The sequence below is a fragment of the Anguilla anguilla genome, chromosome 4, assembly GCF_013347855.1.
Source record: "Anguilla anguilla isolate fAngAng1 chromosome 4, fAngAng1.pri, whole genome shotgun sequence".
Lineage (NCBI taxonomy): Eukaryota > Metazoa > Chordata > Actinopteri > Anguilliformes > Anguillidae > Anguilla > Anguilla anguilla.
In genome coordinates, this window is record NC_049204.1 from 58,099,284 (window position 1) to 58,118,615 (window position 19,332).

The 19,332-nt window shown below is 42.3% G+C and overlaps 1 protein-coding gene across 4 annotated transcripts in view; it reads right to left on the reverse strand.

Annotated features, from left to right (window-relative positions):
- The window catches only part of ddah1 (dimethylarginine dimethylaminohydrolase 1), a 52,889-nt gene that overhangs the window by 8,051 nt on the left and 25,506 nt on the right, over positions 1-19,332 (reverse strand). For 2 of the 4 annotated variants that reach the window (XM_035414025.1, XM_035414024.1), the window contains exons 2-4: positions 6,774-6,873; positions 6,218-6,291; positions 3,397-3,516 (exon numbers count right to left, since the gene is read on the reverse strand). In XM_035414025.1, coding sequence (XP_035269916.1) covers positions 3,397-3,516; positions 6,218-6,291; positions 6,774-6,873 — 294 coding nt within the window. Of the gene's footprint in view, positions 1-3,396; positions 3,517-6,217; positions 6,292-6,773; positions 6,874-9,855; positions 9,883-15,366; positions 15,423-19,332 lie in introns of those variants that run through there. The other 2 variants (XM_035414027.1, XM_035414026.1) reach the window with 2 other exon arrangements.

Consider the following 19,332-nt stretch of genomic DNA (forward strand, 5'->3'; position numbering starts at 1 on the left):
AGGCTCATCTACAGTAGAGGGCGGTGTTTCACTGATATTTCTGAAGGAGGACCACAGCGAAGGGTAATTCTGACAAGTTACAGGATGCTCTCTCAGGTTTTCACATGTTGTATGCTATTGTAGGAAAGAATCTTTGGGATTTAGGAATGTTTCAGAATAGTTGAAGGAGGTGCTCAGAATATTCAGTCACCTCGCAAGCAAACAGCCGACCAGCAATGAACAGAATCTTTCCTGGATAACTCCTTTGATATTAAAATTTACGCATGTTAGGTTTATTGTGATTTATCAGTGTTATTCAAGTTTTGTTAAACTGTTTTCGACTGTATTTTTGGAGGTCTATGAATGAATGTTTGGAGGTGACCAGTGTCTGGTATATACAGGGAGGATGAGGTTTGAGTATACTTACAATTGCATTTGTATATGGCATATTAAAATAGAATAAATCTGACTATTGAAAACCACAGCAATCCAGAAATAAACAGTGTAAGCAATATGGTATTCATCATGAATGAAATACAAATATTGAACAACAAAACCATGATTTTGTAAGAACCACCTCAGGCCTCTATCGCATGTGTCTGCAAAGAGCTCTGTATTTAGGTAATAGGGATACAAGTGACACTTTTGTCCTGTACACATTGGTCAGCGTCCTCCCATATAAGAAAGTCATGCTGTACAAAACTAGAAAGCAACATTCACTTGTGCATTTGTATTAAATTCAATACGATCTGTTCTGTCCAGATTTATTTTAGGCTATTTATACTGTTACAGTCACTTGTTCCAAACACATAGTATAAAAGGCAGAATTGCATAGCTACTTGGGCTGTTACGGAGCCAAAAGAGCCTGCGTCAATGTTACAGAAACTCTGAACTTTGGCAGAGCGCAGATGAGTTGCCATGACTACGATTCTAATCAGAATGCTAGTCCAAATACCTACAAAAGCAACAACATTCCACATCAGACAACCTTCATATTATGCTGCTGGGAATTCTCTAAGTCTTTTGATAAACAGTCTTTAAAGAATGAACACTTCCAAACTTTGCTGGCCTGTTGCATCTTGTCCTGTTGTCCTGAAAATACTTTGCCAGGTGTTAGTGTGGTTAAGCGTGTTTTGTGTATCTTTAGAAAAAGAGGCAGAAATAGGCAACAGTAACACCTCTAACTTTAGTTTTTCTCCTTGTTGTGGTTTGGCATTTTTGAGTCATTCATTTCTTCCTGGCACCGAGCTGAATGAGGTGGTGTCAGATGGGAAAAAGTTGGTAGATGACCACAAGCACAATCTCTAATCCAGTGGTCTCCAACCCTGGTCCTGGAGAGCTACAGGGTCTGCTGGTTTTTGCTTTCACCTTAAAATCAGCACCGAATTGAGACCCAAGACACCAGGTGAGTTGAGTTAACTGTGTAATCAACTGCTCTAATTGATTCATGAAGTCCTATGAAAACCAGCAGACCCTGTAGCTCTCCAGGACCAGGGTTGAAGACCACTGCTCTAATCTCTCTCTGCAGGTAGGCACAAAGGACAACTTGGATTTCAATGGCAATAAAGCACCCCTGAAGCAAGCTGTCAGATTAAGCTTGCAGGTCTCCAGTCCTGCCCATGAGGGGCAATTAGTGCCGCCCCACTCATTAAATGCCACTGTGTATAACAGACTGGCACCACATCACAAACAACGTCCCCCAACTGCTGTCCAATTGGGGAGAAGACTGACTTCATTACGTCAAACCTTCGCACATAAAGCAGCAGTCTGTGTGCTCAATGCAAACAACTTCTGGATTGGAAACCCTAGTAAACACATCACAGCCAAGCCCTTCGTCATTCATTTGGGTTTAATTTCTTTTAATCAATTGATCTTTATCTTTCACTGTGCTAGAGAAAGGAACAATGTACAAAGGTACACCGGTTGATCTATTGGTCGAGATATGCAGAAGACATTGACAGCTGTGAAGACAGAGAACTGAGGAATACAGGGGAGAAGACCTGTTTACTTAGCTGCACGGTGCGATGCAGCAACCGACTTGAATGCATTCCCAGACCTTGGTTAATGCATGTCTTAGGCGGAGCCCAATCCATCATTGACATGCCATAGTTTTACTGAAATCCAGATTCATAACGACATGAGGTAGAAAAGATTTATAACTGGATGACGGTAGAATATGACGACAGGGCTGAAGCTGATCCACAAAATGCCCCAGAGGCCTGGACGTGACACACTAACACAGAGCATTCTGCTAATACCAAAAGACAGGAGATCAATTCTGACTGAACGCCTTCGTTCTCTGTAAGAAAGGCCCACAGATTCCAGGAGGACAGGTTTCTAAACTCTGTATCCAAATGAAGGCTGATCCAGCCATTTCCTCTTCTGGTGATTATGGCAGCCTCGCATTGGTGCAAGTGAGGTCATACATGGCAGCTGTCCTTACAGACATCTCTGAGATGTGCTAAGATGTCCTCCGAGATTAAGGTGGTGTCAGCACACAGCACAATAAACGGCACTGATTTGAACTTTTTCTTCAGTTAAGTAAAACAGTGTGTGAGGTAAAGATTACAGATGTGTCTGGCCCCGTCCTTGTTCATTGACTTGCAAATTAAATCAGTTTTGAACCATTTCGCATGAATTTAATTTAACAGGCTACATTTGCCTTTATTATATATGGGCAATTACACCTAAGCTATGCGCTGAAAAAAAAAACACTGTGAAGAAGAGTTCATTAATTAAGTAGCACATAGGATACGAAAGCAATATGCATAAGCATAATGTGCATAATTACACTATCATTACTTATGATTCGTTTCACTTTGATGGGATTTATTTAGGCATGCAGTTTTGTCAGCCTTGTAACAGAGTTTACAGTAAAATAATCTGAAAATTGAAACAAGAAAGTCAGTCATATTCTATTTACGTTTGCATTTAGAGTGAGGTCACGGCAGATATGCAACCAGCAAAAAAACAAGAAACAAGTTAAGGAGTCTGTCGTTGATTAGCAACTGGAGGCCTGCTAGTTCACCCCAAAGGTGACCTGGAATGTAGATTTATAAGAGCACGGTCAATGCAGCTAGACTGTTCACAATGGAGACGTGGGAAAATGCTCGGAAATGCATCTATTACTCAGCCCGATTCCCCGATGCCCTCTGCCCCAGTCACCAAGCCTCAATGCAAACCTGGCTCCGGCTGCAGTTGCAGCATTAATAACTACACGTGCTACACAAACCCTGAGATTGACTGTGCCCAGAGGTAAAAATTATTCACAGCTAAGTGGGTTTAAAATGGGATGCGCGGTGAAGAGTGAAATCTCGCTCTGACTTTCTGACACCCTTTTCGCGAGGCGGCACGCTCACGTGCGGGAATGCCAATTCCAGAGCGCTTGGGTAATCCCACCTGGCTGGAATGCCTCACCTTCAGGGCCCTCTGAGCAGATTCGCTGGAGCCAATCGCAATGAGGCCCGGGCCTGCCATGCTGCAGAAGCTCTTCAGGTGCAGGCCTTCCTGCACTGGGACGGTGGAAACGGCATAGTCCTGGAAAAAAAAGTAGCATTAACCCCCGCAGCACCCCCCCACATGTTGCCTCGTAAGCAGTGATGTCAATGGACCCCTGCCCACAGCAATACCATCATACATACTTTACTGATATCTCAGTGACTGAGTCCAATGAGTGCAGAAGCTGTTTCCTTGGTGAGGATGTTCAAACAATGTTGCTAAAGGTTTATATTAAGTCATGTATAAAACCGCCTTTATTGTGAATGTCATGTCCTTGAATTAGCCTTTATGGTTCTCTGGAATCAAAACAAGGAATTCAAACAAACCTTTCAATTCTTATCAGTGGATAAATTGACCAGTAAGACTTAAATTATACCTGAGCTGATACTGCACAGATATATCTTTTCCCCCACATAGAATCGGTTGCAATAAAGCTCTTGCACCTCTGTGAGGCAATCAATGGTAGAGATGTCTCTACAGAACCTTAATTACCTTTCTTCACCTCTGATCTTGTTCAAATCATAAAATGTAATTTTATATATGATTTATATTATTACACAGATTGGCAGGTGTAACCCAGGGCTGAAAACCACTTGCTGTAAGATTTATCAGAAATTTGATAAAGGAGATCAGTTCTTGGACTCCTAGAACAAAGCTTCGTTTTTCAGCACTGCAGAATAAAGACCTGGGTTGTTGAGGACACCAAGTGAGCCCATTATCTATTTTAGTTTTATTATGACAAGCGTCTATAAAACATAGAAATTGCAGGGTCAAACACAATTTGCATTCATAAAGCTTCCACAATGGGGTTCTGTCATTCATGGACCACACAACCCTGCGGTGTGAATGCTTGAAAGGACAATGTGATATAGGCAAGTAGGATACATTCCTGGATCAACATCATTATTGTTGTTCCTCGAACAACATTCTTATTAACCAATCACTGCCCTCTGATGTCATCAGTGTGTGCTGAACAACCTACCCCAGAGCCATTTCACAATTCTCCAAAAGATCCCAGCTTTCCGGAGAGATAAGCTATTGTGTAGCTGCCCATTCATAACACTTAACAAAATCCTTGATTTAAAATGAAAAAACAAAAACAAAAGCAAACTGGGTGCTCTTATAAAAACGTAGTAGAGATGTAAAATTGGTGCTCTTGAAACTGGAGGAACAAAACAATAGTAAAGCAAAACAGAAATGGTGTTCAAGGCACTCCAAAAATAAAAACAGAAGGAAAATAATAGATTAAAGAGCCTTTATTGTAATGGCCAGAATATAAAAAATGCCTGAAAAGCCAACATGTTTTGACCACAGCTGGTCTTCATCAGGGCTTAGAAGAAGGAAGTTCAGGTGTGGTCTCACCTATATATACAAGGTGCCCAACAGGAGAAATGTGTCACATGAATATAACAAGAATATTAATTTATATACAAAAAAGGTCTTCGATTTATTGAAAATAGTTCAGCTGTTTCAGTCATTCGTCTAAATGAGCATTCTTTGTAGCTTATATTAGCAGCTAGCCACCTAGTTAGCTTGCTAGTTAGGCTAAGAAGTACGGCTGATAATAGTTAGGCTAGTGTTAGCTTAACATTAATACTGACAGGTTGACCTTTGTGAACCACACAAAGATCACATTTTCTCTCACCTCTCTTATGTCATTCTGTGTCATTTCATACGCCATTATCCTGGATAGATTTGATAAAGGTGATCCAGGGACAATCATTGCCATAATGATCCTGGATATATTTACTGATGCTCATCCAGCACCATGATCACCATGTTGATCCTGGACAGATTTGCTAATGTCGAGCCAGGATAATCACTGCCAATTTGGTCCTTAACAGATTTGTTGATCCAGGATCATCATCGCCATGTTGATCCTGGATAGATTTGTTGGTCCTGGACCATCATCACATTGTTGATCCTAGATAGATTTGCTAATGTTGATCCAGGACCATCATCTCCATGTTGATCCTGGATAGATTTGCTAATGGTGATCCATGATTATCATTTGTTGATTTTTCTTATCTTTCCTATTCTCACAATCGTCTTCCTGTTGTGACTAAGGTTACTTAATTTTGTTGCCATTACGCATAAAACTTGCATCCACTTCTTTGATAGATATGCCGATGATCCAGTGTAGCAAATTAATGAGTTAATTAAGCATTAATTTTATGAATTGTAAAGCAATACTAGCAAAGTCTTACTACTAACTAGATGGTTATCTTAGCTCATTTAGGCACTGCACTACCTCAACTACAAATACAAGCCACTAAAATAGTGCCCACGCATGTATATGTATGTTCCAGGAACAACAAGGGACGTTCAGCCAGGAACATCCTACTTGTAAATCACGTTATCCACGGTTGAAAAGGTAGGTTTTATGCATACACTTTATTTAAGGCATTCAAATGCCACTTTTCAGTTGCAGCAGTTCTGCCATTTCAAAGAGAAAGTGTTAAAGGCCCTGCCAGTTCTCAAGGAGGAAGGTCTTCAAGGCCCAGGCAGTAAAACCATATTTTACCTTGAGCACTAATGACATTGGTGGTGCTTAATCACATTAAGGGAGGCTGGGAAGAAATGTAATTTTCTAAATGTGAGCCATAACCCTCTTAGGTACAGTATGGATGACTTGGCCAGAATAATAGCATCATCTAAATAGCAGTAAAGTAAGTAAAGTAAAGGTTTGTCGAGCCATAGCCATAGAGAATACGATTGCACAATCACAGAATTTACTAACCTTGAATGCATCGGCAAGAATTTCTGCACCTCGCTGGTTGGTCCTCTTGGACAATCCCACAAAGAACTCTCTACCTGAACAGCAGTAAGAGAAAATACCAGATGACCTTTCAATGATACCACAGCAGGGATGTTTGTGTCACAGTAGGCATAGCTGGACAGCTGCAGCTAATGAGAAATCTGCTTGTTTGGAGCCAAGAGGAAATGTTTCCACTTGTATATTGCTTTGCCATGTGAAATCCATTTCGGCAGAGAAAATGTCTAGATACAAAATGAAATGTACTAGTGAGTTTTCCAAACTTTGCAGTGAATGACACATTTAATTCATAACAAATGTTACCAAATGTGCCAAAAATGTGATATACAGATTTCCCCCTCCATCCCCCCAACCTCCCCCCCAGTAATCACGTTTTCAACCACATGTCAGTGGAACAAGCGGCTAATGAAAACGCACCTTTCAAAGTCCAGAATTTAACTGAGCAGAAAGCAGCACACTTGGACCTTTCTGTACTTTGTACAGATATCAGTCTCAGTTGCACAGTATTAATTGGCTATACCTGTGAACAGCACATCTCCTCCATCTAAGGTGGCCATCTCATCGTCCATCTCCACAAGTTTCAAGTTCAGCTCTGATAGGGCTTTCTTCATGGCTTCAGTCTGAAACACAAGGACATCACAGGATTCAGTTGTCTTCATTTCTACTTGGACAACTAAGGTGCCAGTGTCAAGAAATATGGATTATAAAGGGGGACAATTCAAGTGCCAACAGGGCTCACTAAGGGTCACCTTTTCAGTGCTCTGTAATGGATTTTAATGAGTTTACCAAAAGATATAGACATTTTAACATTTCCATTGAGAAACATCTTTGCAAAAAAAAGAAAAATTACAGGAAGTGACCTATAGGAGCTAACAATAGATTCTCTTCAGTATCACTCTCGTTAGTAGTAGCCATGAGTTCACCCTCTTAAAAAAAACACAGCTGTTCAAAGCCAAGTTGGTAGTCTCGGATCAAAACATACTCAAGGCATTCTTTTATTGTTCAAATCTTCTGCCCCAGGAGACTCAGAGCAGCCTGATGTCAGCGTCAGATCAGTATTTCCAGAGTCATATCTCACAGTGAGGTCAGGCCATTTGCTAATCGAAGACCTCTGCTTCTTCTCAGAGAACTGAGCCAAGCCATGAGATCATCCAGGTGGATCGCCACCAAACTGAAAGCCACAAGTTCTGCTCAGATAACGCAAGCATCGAACACCCCCCCCCCCCCCACCACCAGCTTTAAACACTGTGGAGATTTCTGCATTCCCACAATAGTGAGGTAGCTTCTTTTTTTGGAAAACCCTTAAGTGAGCTGGACAAACATTTGACTTTCTGGCACAGACACAACAGCACCTGTGTAAACAATACTCTCACATTCTGTGGTGCACAAACAGCACATATGGAAAAAGGTCAATCAAAGTTTGGCATCCACCTTTCAGGCCACTGTTCCCTTAAATGTATAAGAATCATAATGTCTTCATTAGTTTGCTAAAGGGGGTGGCTTTATTTCCACATAAATATTATGAAAGTTTTTTTTCTTTAAAATGTGTGTGTTAATCATTATTCGCTTTCTTCTCTGTATAATGACAGAAATGCAGCATTCCCTGGGATTCAACTTAAATCACACTTGTTTAAACTGTATCGGTCAGAGCTTAAGCTATATTGAATCATTGTCCATTACAGCATTTTTCCAAGTCTGTAAATGTATTTTTTTAAATACATTAACTGCAAAAAATTAAGAGGCATGCTTTACCAATTTGCAAAGTGTAATCCAACATCTTAACCCAAACAAAGGGCCTATTACCTACACTGCTTATCCAAAAATGCACGGAGTGTTCTTTTCTTAACCTGATCACTGATAGGCTGTCCTTTATTATCTAGGATAGGTGTGTCATCTTTCTTTACTCTCCATCATCTCCTTTAGCTGATTTTCACTGCTAAATTTCACGTGATGACGCTGGAATCTGTAACAATTAGACAATGATCACAATCACAAGCTGGGGTTTAAATGCAGAATAGCACTGCAGCATTGGGATCCCACTCCACCTGAACAAAGTGGAAAGGAGGGACTTTGGGATCGGAATGTTTTCAGCTCCACTATCAGCGCTCTCTGTCACATCGGCCCCTCTGCAAAATAAACAGCCCAGTCGCCCCATGTGGCACACGGGAGCTAGTGCTATCACAGCTGCAGGCTCCACAGGAATATTCCCAATTCAGTGGAGTAACGGTTGCATCACCCAAAAGGCATTTCCTATGGCATCACGGGAAGTAGGTCGTCCGTGCCACCAGGGTCCAGGAGTCAAGCGCACCGACCCTTGAAAACAGGCGCTGATGAGCTGGGAATAGACATGGGGGCCGGGCTTTCCACCGGGGCCCAATCGTCTGCATCAAACATTTATGTTTGTATGACGAAATCGTCCCAGATGGAAACTGCAATGCGTTTGCACAAGGCCTCACTCTCTCAACTGACCTGATGCCATTCAAGGCCTCTGCATACGTAAAGGAAAATGCAGTACCATACAGTTATCACTTGCCATGACGGAGTCTGAAATGTACCAGACAAGGTAATAAAGCTTGTAGATGTTCTCTAGGAACAGAGATCTAGGGAAAGCCAAGGAATGAAAACCTACAGTGAAGCCTTACAGTAAACGGAGGTCCATTTTAGAACAATTTAAAATACAGTTTGTATATAATTAGCCACATTGTTTACTGTGGAATATCCCATCCAATTTGAACTGTTTCCATATGTAATAATATGATTCTGAAAATTTTGGACAGTGTGAATTACTGCATTGCTATATGCTATTATTAAAGGCAGAAAGTGTAAAACATATAATTTAACAAATTATTTTACCAGTTCCCATACTGTAACAGGGTCTGCCTTTAGCCGTGAACTACCTGGGTGACTGCAGAGTGTTTAGTAGATCAGCAGTTTGGGAGATGAGAATCCTCCCCAGGGTCCCCAAACGTTAGTCACTCTGTCTCCAGCTTTGGTCTCCCTCCTGTGGATCTGCAACCCAACCCTCTGGCACAGTCGGGAGGTAAATATCCCCCTGAAATGCTCCTGTACAATGGCAAAGTCCTGTGGGTAATCTAAGCTCAACCCTGCAAAATGTATCCTAGCTTGTGTAACGAGGGGTTGCTCTGAATTACTATTTTAAAACAACAGGTAAACTGAAAAATACCATGAACTTAAAGCTCATTAAACACATTTCGCTCAACTGCAGCGGTTGCTGCACTCAAGTGTCCTCAATACACTCTGAAGTGGATACGAGAAATGGTTGACTGCGGTACCACATTTTCTCCTTCGTACAATTATATTTGAGTTGTTAATGCAGGCCTTGTGTATGCTAACTATACTAGGATATGATGAAGTCTAGAAAGAAAATTAATACTTTAAGCTACACCTTTAACCGCCATTAGAAATATAAGGATTGATCATCCTTCCTAAGTAACTGAAGCAATTTTGGGGACCTTGCATGCAGCACAATCTTTAGAAAATGTCTTTCCACTCACCTACAAGCGTAAACAACAAAATGCAGAAGCAAGAATACAGACATATAAGACAAATGCTGTTAACATAAATTAGTTTGCTTATCTCACCCCTACATCCATGTGCGGTCTCCTGGCATAGCGCCAAATTGTTATTCTAATTTCACAACCTATAAATCCACAAAGACAAAGCCCTGTGCAAAACAAGATAAAGCTCCGGTCCCTCAGATTCCACAAATGCTTGCCTATTGCCTAGCGCTAACAAACAGCCCGCTGGTCCTAAAACAGCTTTAATAAGACTGCAGCCAATCAGCGCAACAATTACCGTCGAGTCATTCATTCGTCTAAACGAACAGACTTTCCGGCAAACGCGTGTGCGGGAGAGAAATCCGGCGAGTTGTGTCTTTCAGCGCAGTGCTGGCAGACCTGTTGGAGCAGTAATTGAAATTGACGTGGCTTTCCTATCGGCCTGCAACGTGAATTTAATTAGAATGCCTGGCCTTCCTTGGGGCTTTCACAGACACTGCCCTAATTATAACAAACGGACCTCCATGCTTGGCGCCTTCACTGCATGATAAAGGCTCTTCACCATCCCGTGCCTTAACAAGCACTCTGATTAAGCAGCAAACTGTCCATCCCGGGCTGCACACAGTGCCAGTAACGGCCCCTCTGATTCGCTCGCTGCCTCCCAGTCGAGCTTGCAGTGACACAGGCCGGCCTGGGGGGCGAGTGTCTATCACAGTGCTACAGTAATGATGCGCAGAGGGAGAACGTGGCACACAGTTGCTGTGCCTTTCAGACAGTACCTACTCCACCAGCCAAGGGTGCACCCAGTCACTGATTTATAAATACCTCTGACTCAAGCTGAATCAAATGCATCATCACAGAGCAGAATACCAGTCTACACACAGACCTTAATCCTTAATCTGGCTTTAGGTCATTTTCATAGTAATGTCTCAATACCTCCTACTCGAGTTGAATCAAATGCATCATCATAGACCTTAGTCCTCTTCATTCTGGCCTTGGGTAATTTCACAGTGATGTCACAGCCCCAAAAGAAAAAAACCCCTCTTGCTTGATTACACAACGCAGAAAGCTTCAGTGAACAGAATTTCTGAACATCAAGAATCTGACTGCATCTTCAGGTGTCAGGAGCGGTGGTTTGAGGTCACCATCCGCACACACTGACTGAATGCAACCATTATCAGACATCCAGTAACCGTGACGCAGAGTTGCTCGAAAAGTACAAAACCTATCCATTTTAAAGAAATGCAAAATAAAAGGTTTAAAAACATACTTAAAGGAAATGGGAACAGCAACACAAGGTACAGTACAGCAGCCTCCTTATAAATAAAATACCAGTCCAGATTTATACAGATACATTACAGTCGCATGAAATGCAAGTCCTCCTGCGGCTTTCGGAGAGAGCATGCCCTTCTCATGTATGGTAAAATGAGGAATTGTTGTTTGCTGGACAGAGAAACACACTCGGTTTTGTCCGGACAAGCACCGCAGGCCAAGAATGCACCTGGATAAGCAGATCAGCCATTATCTCTGGGACACCCAATATCCCATAATGCCCGCGCTTGGTGCCAGCTCCCAGTCCGCCACTGACCACACGCTGTGTGTCCCGTTTAGAATTTGAAAAGCGTTTAAAATTCATGAGGGCCGCTGAAGCCAACCCGTCACATTCCACTCATTCCCGAACAGATGGGAAAGCAAGACGAGAGCACAGGCACACTGTGGCTTTTTATGTAACCAGAGTGAATGATATTGCTAAAGAACCGCCTCGGAGATAAAGCATAAGAAACAAAGCGCACAATAGCATTCCAAAGCCACAACACTTACTGGCAACGGGGGCAGCTACTTTCTATTGTTTTAAAGAGTAACCAAAGCAGGCCCTTTAGAACAGATAAGCTTTAAATGAAATCACCTGTTCACAGTGGCCTCGATTCATTTACCCGATGTCATTTATCGCTTGCTTACTGTCTTTTTGAAGAATGCAAGTCCCAATGCGTTCATTGTTAGACAGTGATTCATGCATTCCAATGCATTACTACGGAAGTACAAAGTATGACCCCCAGTATCAGGTCACAGAACCATGCATTATGACTCCTTCCAAATCCAAAGAACATACAGCTCTTAAAATTACCAATGCCATCCTGCGCTCTTAACCGTGTGGAAAAAACTGCCATCCGGAACAAAAGAAATCAGAGTAACACAAATCCATTTTCCCACCCTCCTCAAATAGACTAGACGTTGACTAAAACTCCCTGGGCAATGTTAAGGCCAATTACAGTATGCCTCATCCTGCAGTAGCCTTCAATCCACAGCATCCTGTTCGGTATTAAAAACTGGACATTGGGATGCACAACTTCACTGAGATCACAGCAGCATACGCCATACAAAAGCCCTGGTAATTACATGGCATTTTATGAAAGTGCGTATTTCTTTCTAAGGACAAAAAGGTACAAAAAAAAAACTGCACTTTCACTGCTGCATAGTTGTGAGGTTGCAAGAACATGCGTCATCAGCAATATACTGGAGAATGGAACACTGCGGATGTGGAGATAAAATATACCCTGTAATTTATGGTAATCTCAAAGGAAGCAGCAGGGTGAACTCAGAGAACGAGCCCACAATGAGAGAGATGGGGACAAGACATGTAACACCAAGTATATTCCGTCTGTAGGAATTAAGATTATCTTAAAACGCAACCTTAATGCGGAACATCCTGTGGAGTGCCAGCATTCTGAGTTCTTTTCATGAAGAATTATTTGTTCAAAGCCACAAAAGATCCACAGAGCGCAGTCTGCTTGCGTCACTTAGCAATCTTCCTGAGAACCTCGGACAGTCATCGCGCAACTCAATCATTTGTTTAAACAGACCTCTTTGCTCATGGCTTACTCAGGGCTAGTAATCTACAAAGTAGCAATGCACTCAATCTCAATCTCAATACACAAGGATTCAGATCGATGAAAGTAACAGCTAGCTGGATTATAACAACCCGGTAGGATGTAGGATGAAATGACAATGTCCCAGGAAGAAATAACGGATTATGTACGTACGCATCAGTACTCCCCTTAAAAATTGATCAGCTCTTGGGCCTGCTCACAGCGGCAACAACCCCTTCGGATTTAACATCAGGTCTCAGAATAATTTGACAGCAGTGCAGTGTCTTAAATCACATACTTGCTAACAACTGTCATCTAGCTAATATCAATGTCCACTATGTTATAAATATGAAACCTAATTTAGGTATCCTAAGGTATGATTTTCTTTGAGGTATATCATAAGTACAGCTCCGTTTAAAGAAAACAGAAATTATGTAGGTTTTCACTGCTTTTTAAAATAAATGTTTAAACTAGGTCAATGTTCATGCAGGCCATCCCTACATTACACCGTAGTCTTGCTGGCTTCAGAAAAAAAAAAAAGTCAAGAGTTGCTGCCAACTTGTTTTAATTAAACTCCCAGGAAATTGGTGGCTGAGACAGAAAAATTCCGAACCGTGGCTAAATCTGACAACATTTATTGTCTGGTCCAAAAGAGACTGGAATGAGCGCAAGCCAGGGGCATTATCAGCTGAATGCTCACTGTTCTACGAAGGGGCAGCCAGCCGAACCTCAGAGGAGACGGGAGGCTGAAAGCTCCCACAGTTAAGAGGCAGGAAATAAAAAAAAGGGGCGAAAGTAACAGAAAGAATTTGGCAGCGCAGGGATCTTTTCAGCGTCACCTTCTGTTCCAGAGCGCTGGCCCCTTCAGCAGACCCCAGGCCCACTCCGCTTCGGGTTGCATTCAGAGGGGACCTAGCAGCAATGCGGATCTCGCTCCCTCGAGCCCCGGGCCAGACTATTACCTCTCGAGTTTGTCAAATGGTGGTGTACCGTTGAAGAAAGGTACCCACAGGTTGGCTCAACGTGGAGAACAAGCATTTCTGCGGACATCGGACACCATTGCTTTGTGGCCTGGCTTTGTGACACGATGACAATGAAAAGAAAGTTCAGATTTCATTCGTTTTGCGCAAGAGATAGTGGTCTGGAGGCTGGAGTCAGGCTGCTTTCACTCTAACCAGGCTTTTGTTCTGTTGGCAGCAGTCAATTGCCATTCTGACAAACACAAACATTCTTTTTACACAGTGGCACAAGCACAGAGGCTGAAGCAAATGGTCAAACTGTATTTTGGCAGCCACTTAGGCCAAATACCTACAGTACCAAAGCTTAAAATGGTTGCCACCTCCAGGAGATTAAGATCCATCCTGAATGAACCTTCTTTATTCATCCAGAATTCTGAAACTCAGAAGTGAGTTGCCCAGAAGCGCTCAGATTTTTAGCTTTTCTGGAACTTGCACTGTTTTCACCCCTGTCAGCTTATTTCTGTGCATGTTTTTGAATAAACCATGCACTATACATGTGTACACACATACACAAGTGTAAGAGAAAGGATAAAAACAAAGGATACTGGGGAAAAAAATCAAGAAAAAAAAAAAAGTAATGAAAATGTGATGAGAGGCAAAACACCATTGCATGTGAAATGAAATTCCTCACAAACAGCTCTCAAAGCCTCCCAGGCTTCGGCACCCCACAGGCGGCCACGGGCTCACTACCACGCAGCGCACCGACGTAAAAACAAACATGCCTATCAGTCTCGCCCCGTTCGGCCGCGAGGAAAAGAGAAACTGCCTCAATTTACTTTCGCTACGTCGGCAGAGCCAAGGAGAATGCGTCTCCGCCGGTACCGCACACTGCGCCGGCTCCATAAATATGCCAACGGGAACGAGGCCACGGTTTACCTCTTCATACGGCCGTACGGGAGAAACGGGGGGGGGGGGGGGGGGGAATTACACTTTTGCCACCAGGAATGGCTGCTCCGAGGACGGAAAGCAATAAATAAACAGAGGGAACCGAACAGAACCCCCAGCCGCCCCACCTCTGCAACTCGGGACTCAAATTCTTACTCAGGAAGACACGCTATGGGTCCCCTTTACGTGCAGGGGCCCTTAAAGAAGCAAGCTGTGGTGACTGTCGTACACAGGCATGTTATTTTGTGATTGTTAAATCACAGTGCACATTTCACATTAGATTTAAAAATTTGCAGTTGAACCACATTAATAACATTCAAAATCTTACTTAAAAGAATAGTTTGGATTGGGTTTTTTGACATTATTTCTGCTTCTTTTGTGCAATGAAGGATGTTTTAGATTTTTAGAGGTTTTTCCTAACCTGCCTGCTTTGCAATGACAGATACAGGGCATTCAGGAGTTTGTGTTGCAAAGCAAAAAAACACTATCAAAGTATCTCAAAGCAGATCATGCAGCGATGCGAAGTTTCCAGATGCTGTGCATATGATCAATTGCGTAATATATGTACAACCTCTGGAAGCATGACATGCTTGTACACAACTGTACAAGCTTCTTTGAAGGTAACTAAATTGTGTTACTTAGCACTCTATGTTAGCATACTAACCAGTTAGCCAACAAAGACTAGCCAGTGAAGTTACTTAGCGAACTAGTAACTAGACAGCAAGCAAAAACTCATGTTGAAAATGAAAAATGGGCCAGATTAGGGGAGGCCACTATCCTGCTCAAGCAATAGTGAAGAAACCCAGCTTTCACCTATGGCCTACCTGTGCAGCACACAGGACCACCCACGACTGTAACAGACAGGCAGGGCACCTCCCATTGGCCTAAAAAGCACAGTAACCAAACACCAATGAAAGAGGGCCAACTGTGTGTCCACTGCCCTGTTTCCTGTTCAATTAGTCAGGGCCGACATGAGGGCACTTATGAATAACATAAGACACCTCTTGGGTTGATAGCGTGACAGTTTGTTTATAGCACAATCCAAGTTAGTCTAGTTTACAAATAAAGAGGGAAGAAACAAGATACCAGCGTGCAGCAACCGTAAAAATAGTGCCCTGTCCTAAAAATTGTTAGATTTTAACGAGCCCAAATTAAATGCTCTGTTCTTAGGCGTTATTGCAACTGGAGAATGGTACAATAAAATTAATTGGTAATGTAATTTGCAAAACTAAAACCAATGACTATAGCAAAGTAGCAACTATTTCCAATACAATTTTCAATATGCACAATAAGTGCAAAATGGTTTGATTCAAATGGTTTGATTGACCGGTTAACCCTTTTCAGACAAAACTGTAAGACAGTTATCAAACAAACAAACAAACGAAAAAAGTCAGTAAGTAAGTTAGGCTACATGGAGGACTCAAGAGATGTCAGCATTATTCTCTTCACAGGGTTCCCCACAAATTAGTGGCAGTCCATACTGCCATCAGGAGGGGAGGAAGCTTCCTGAAGCTCTGTGAGCTTATGACAAGCTGGGAGAGAAGTACAGCTTTCTCTCTTGTCTCTCCATCGCACGCACACACTCATACCGTTAGGGCTAGGAAAACGGAACAATAGCGGATGAAAGAACAAGTCTGCACATAAAAACTACCAGGCATTCCAGGGAAGGTGATGGATTCCCGCAGGAAAAGTGAGTCGTGTTTAGCACTAGGGCTGAAGTCTTGGCAAATGATCACTTAGAATCCACTCTGGAGAATTTCTCAGCGCTGCCATACAGAAGAAACATAGCTCAAAAGCACAAGGTTCAGATGGAAAAAGCGAGAGCTTTTAATCTTAAAAAATGAGCTTGGCACAAATATTCTTACAGAATATTTTTTGACAGGCTTTCTCAGAAAGAGACGAGTCCTCCTGTCTTAAGACAGCTGTAAAAGACCCTGGTTACTTGTATCCTCTTTATTTATTCCCCAACTTAGAACACACAAATGCTCATGTAAGCCCATCCCATTTGAGCATGCACATTAACACATGCGCTGAAACCTGTGCAAACAGCCGCTGCTTCTTTTCACTTTGCAATCTACGAGCTGAGCCATGCAGAATTAGGTGGACCGGTGGACTGCAGCTGGCACAGGCAGATTAAGTGTCAGATGGACCACAGGTGTTGCAAAAACAGCATTTGATTTTAGGCCAAGAAAATCACCAAAACATTTATTAATGTCTGAGTGCATGTTTTACCTTGTTTTTTCCTTAAAGCAGCCATGCCTAATGAAACTACATGGTAGGCTAAGGAAGACCTGTACAGTTGATGACCAAAGAATTCGTACCACAGTTTAAAAAAACCCGAACACATGTCTGACGGATCAGAAACACTGTTCAGGAAGCAGGCATTGATGTGGTGTCAGAGACTACTGCCTGCAGAAGACTTCAGGAACAGAACTACAAAGGCTACATTGCAAGATGCAAACCAACAGTGGTTTGTGGTCTTTTGGGTTTATGGAAGATGCGAACAACACAGCAGTCCTGGAAGCTGCTAAGAGTCTGTTTCCATTTTTTTTTCTTTGCAATCTGAATTTAGGTAGCTAGCAGTACTCTTTTGTACACATCATTATATTGCACATAATATTAAATTTCACTTTCAAATAAACTATCCTGTTACTCCCGAAGAATTATTTGATGACTTGGACAAAAACGAGTTCATTATAAGGTCCAGGTTATATCTACATAAGTAGCACACTATTTTCACAATAGTCCTCTTTACAAAATGGGAGCTCTTCATAAAAAAAAGCCTTTTGATGTACAGGAAAGCCAAGGCTGATCCTTCTATTTATGGAAAATGATTTCAAGGCTGCAAAGGCAGCCTGTTCTCATAGCGACTATTAAATAAGGCATTCTGTGTGGCCTTTCACCTCTTGGTATTGTTGTTGATTAAGCGCCTCATATACACTGCTTTCAAGGCCTTCCTCATTAAAATTCAAATAGCTTTGACCATAAAAGCAAGATCCTTTGGCTTGGAATTCATTTATGTCTCGCATTAAACCTTGCTGAAATGAAAAATATAATAAGGCATTTCATTTTCACCCAGAGCAAACTGTCCCTTTCATGTTTGTGACAAAATAGCAACTGTTTCCAAAAGCACAGATTTTCAGTTAGTGCTGAAAACCCCCCTGTGTATAAATATTGGCTAAGAAGCAAATACATTCCTGGCATGTAACTTTAACATACATTACCCTGCACAAACACAGCCCTAAGATGACGCCAACCGAGGAGAACCAAGGTGGAGGTCATTTTCTGTCCTACACACTGGCCTCTCAAGAATTATGCCCCAGGAATGCAAAACAAAACATCCAGGCAGTAAACACAAGTCAGCTAGAGCCCAAAAATCCTTGGCCTAGTCGTGATTTATCTTCCCCAGAATCCGCTCACCAGTGCAAAGGTCTGCATGAAATGCTTTTGAAGCATGCACATTTCTTCCATCTGTTTCCTAGAGGCTTGCTGCTCAAGTGCTTACCTGCCTCTACGCTGAGGTACAATACCACAGGAGCTGGGCCCTCGGCAAAAAAAGAAGAGCCAGGTATGAAACTAGACAGTCTGTAATGGAAACGTACATTTTCCAGACACTTCTGGGAATAGCTAGCATCCCTGCCTCAGCCGCTCTCCAAAAACCCACACAACAGTTCTCTTCTTTCAGGAAATAACTCCAGATTTTATAGAGATTAGCATGCATTACAAATATTACCACACAGCCAGAGCACCTACAGGAAAGCAAAGTGAATGAGTGCTCATTTTGCGTGCCTTTTTGGAAAGGAAAAAAAAGGGGAGGGGGTGGGGGGAAGCAATACTAATTTCCAGTGATGTAAGGGTTGAGTGCAATTCCATCTTTGCTCTGTAATACAGTTCTGCAGACATTCCTTTGTCTGACCTAGAAAAAGTGTATAATTCATCTTTTTTTTTTTAAAGAATATGATGCACTGATAACTACAATTCCTGAAGGAATCTCAGCTACCATAGCCACAGCCCCCTTCCTCTCAGTTCAAGTGAGTTGTGACAGAAACCTTCACCAAGAGGAGCCTTTTTGGGGCCAAGGAATGTGATATTAAATAACTGCCACAAAATAATAAAGAAAAGTACTTTCATCATTCTGAAAATATGTGGAGGTACATTATCATCGAAAAGTTCCGGCTTTATGTTAAAATTACACGTTTTTTTTTCTTAAATGTCTCTAATTAATTGCGTAACAGTCACAGGCATCAGAGAGCAAATCATAGCGCCCCTTTCACTGGGTCCTGCAAGAAGGGATCAATTTAATTTTCATTCCCTTCCATCTTGTCACACATAGCTGACAAGAATCCATGTAAAAGTATTCATTCTTAACATTCTGCGAATTTCAGAATGTGTGACTTCACTGGGCGAACAATTTCGATGAGAAAAATGATCTGGAGGTCGGAGATGTAACACTAGCCATTTTCGCACACTCGTGAACGCAGAATGCGGCCATGCTGGTTTTGACCTTCTCCAGCTGTCAGGATGCTGTGGCTGTGAGCCACTGTAGCCCCCCTAGCCGCGAATGTCAGCCTCTCAGGTCAGCGCACAAACACAAGAGCACTAACCCACAGCGCCCCCGACATCATCCGTCAGTTGAGAGCGCCTCCACACATACCACACCAGCCATTTCCAATTCAGAGCAGCCAGTTAATGTCAAACTGAGAATACGGTAACACAAGCTGGGTATTGTTGAGGCTCCTTGGGAGAGTTCCACCTTATGTAATCTATCGGTCTAAGAATTTGCATCGTCC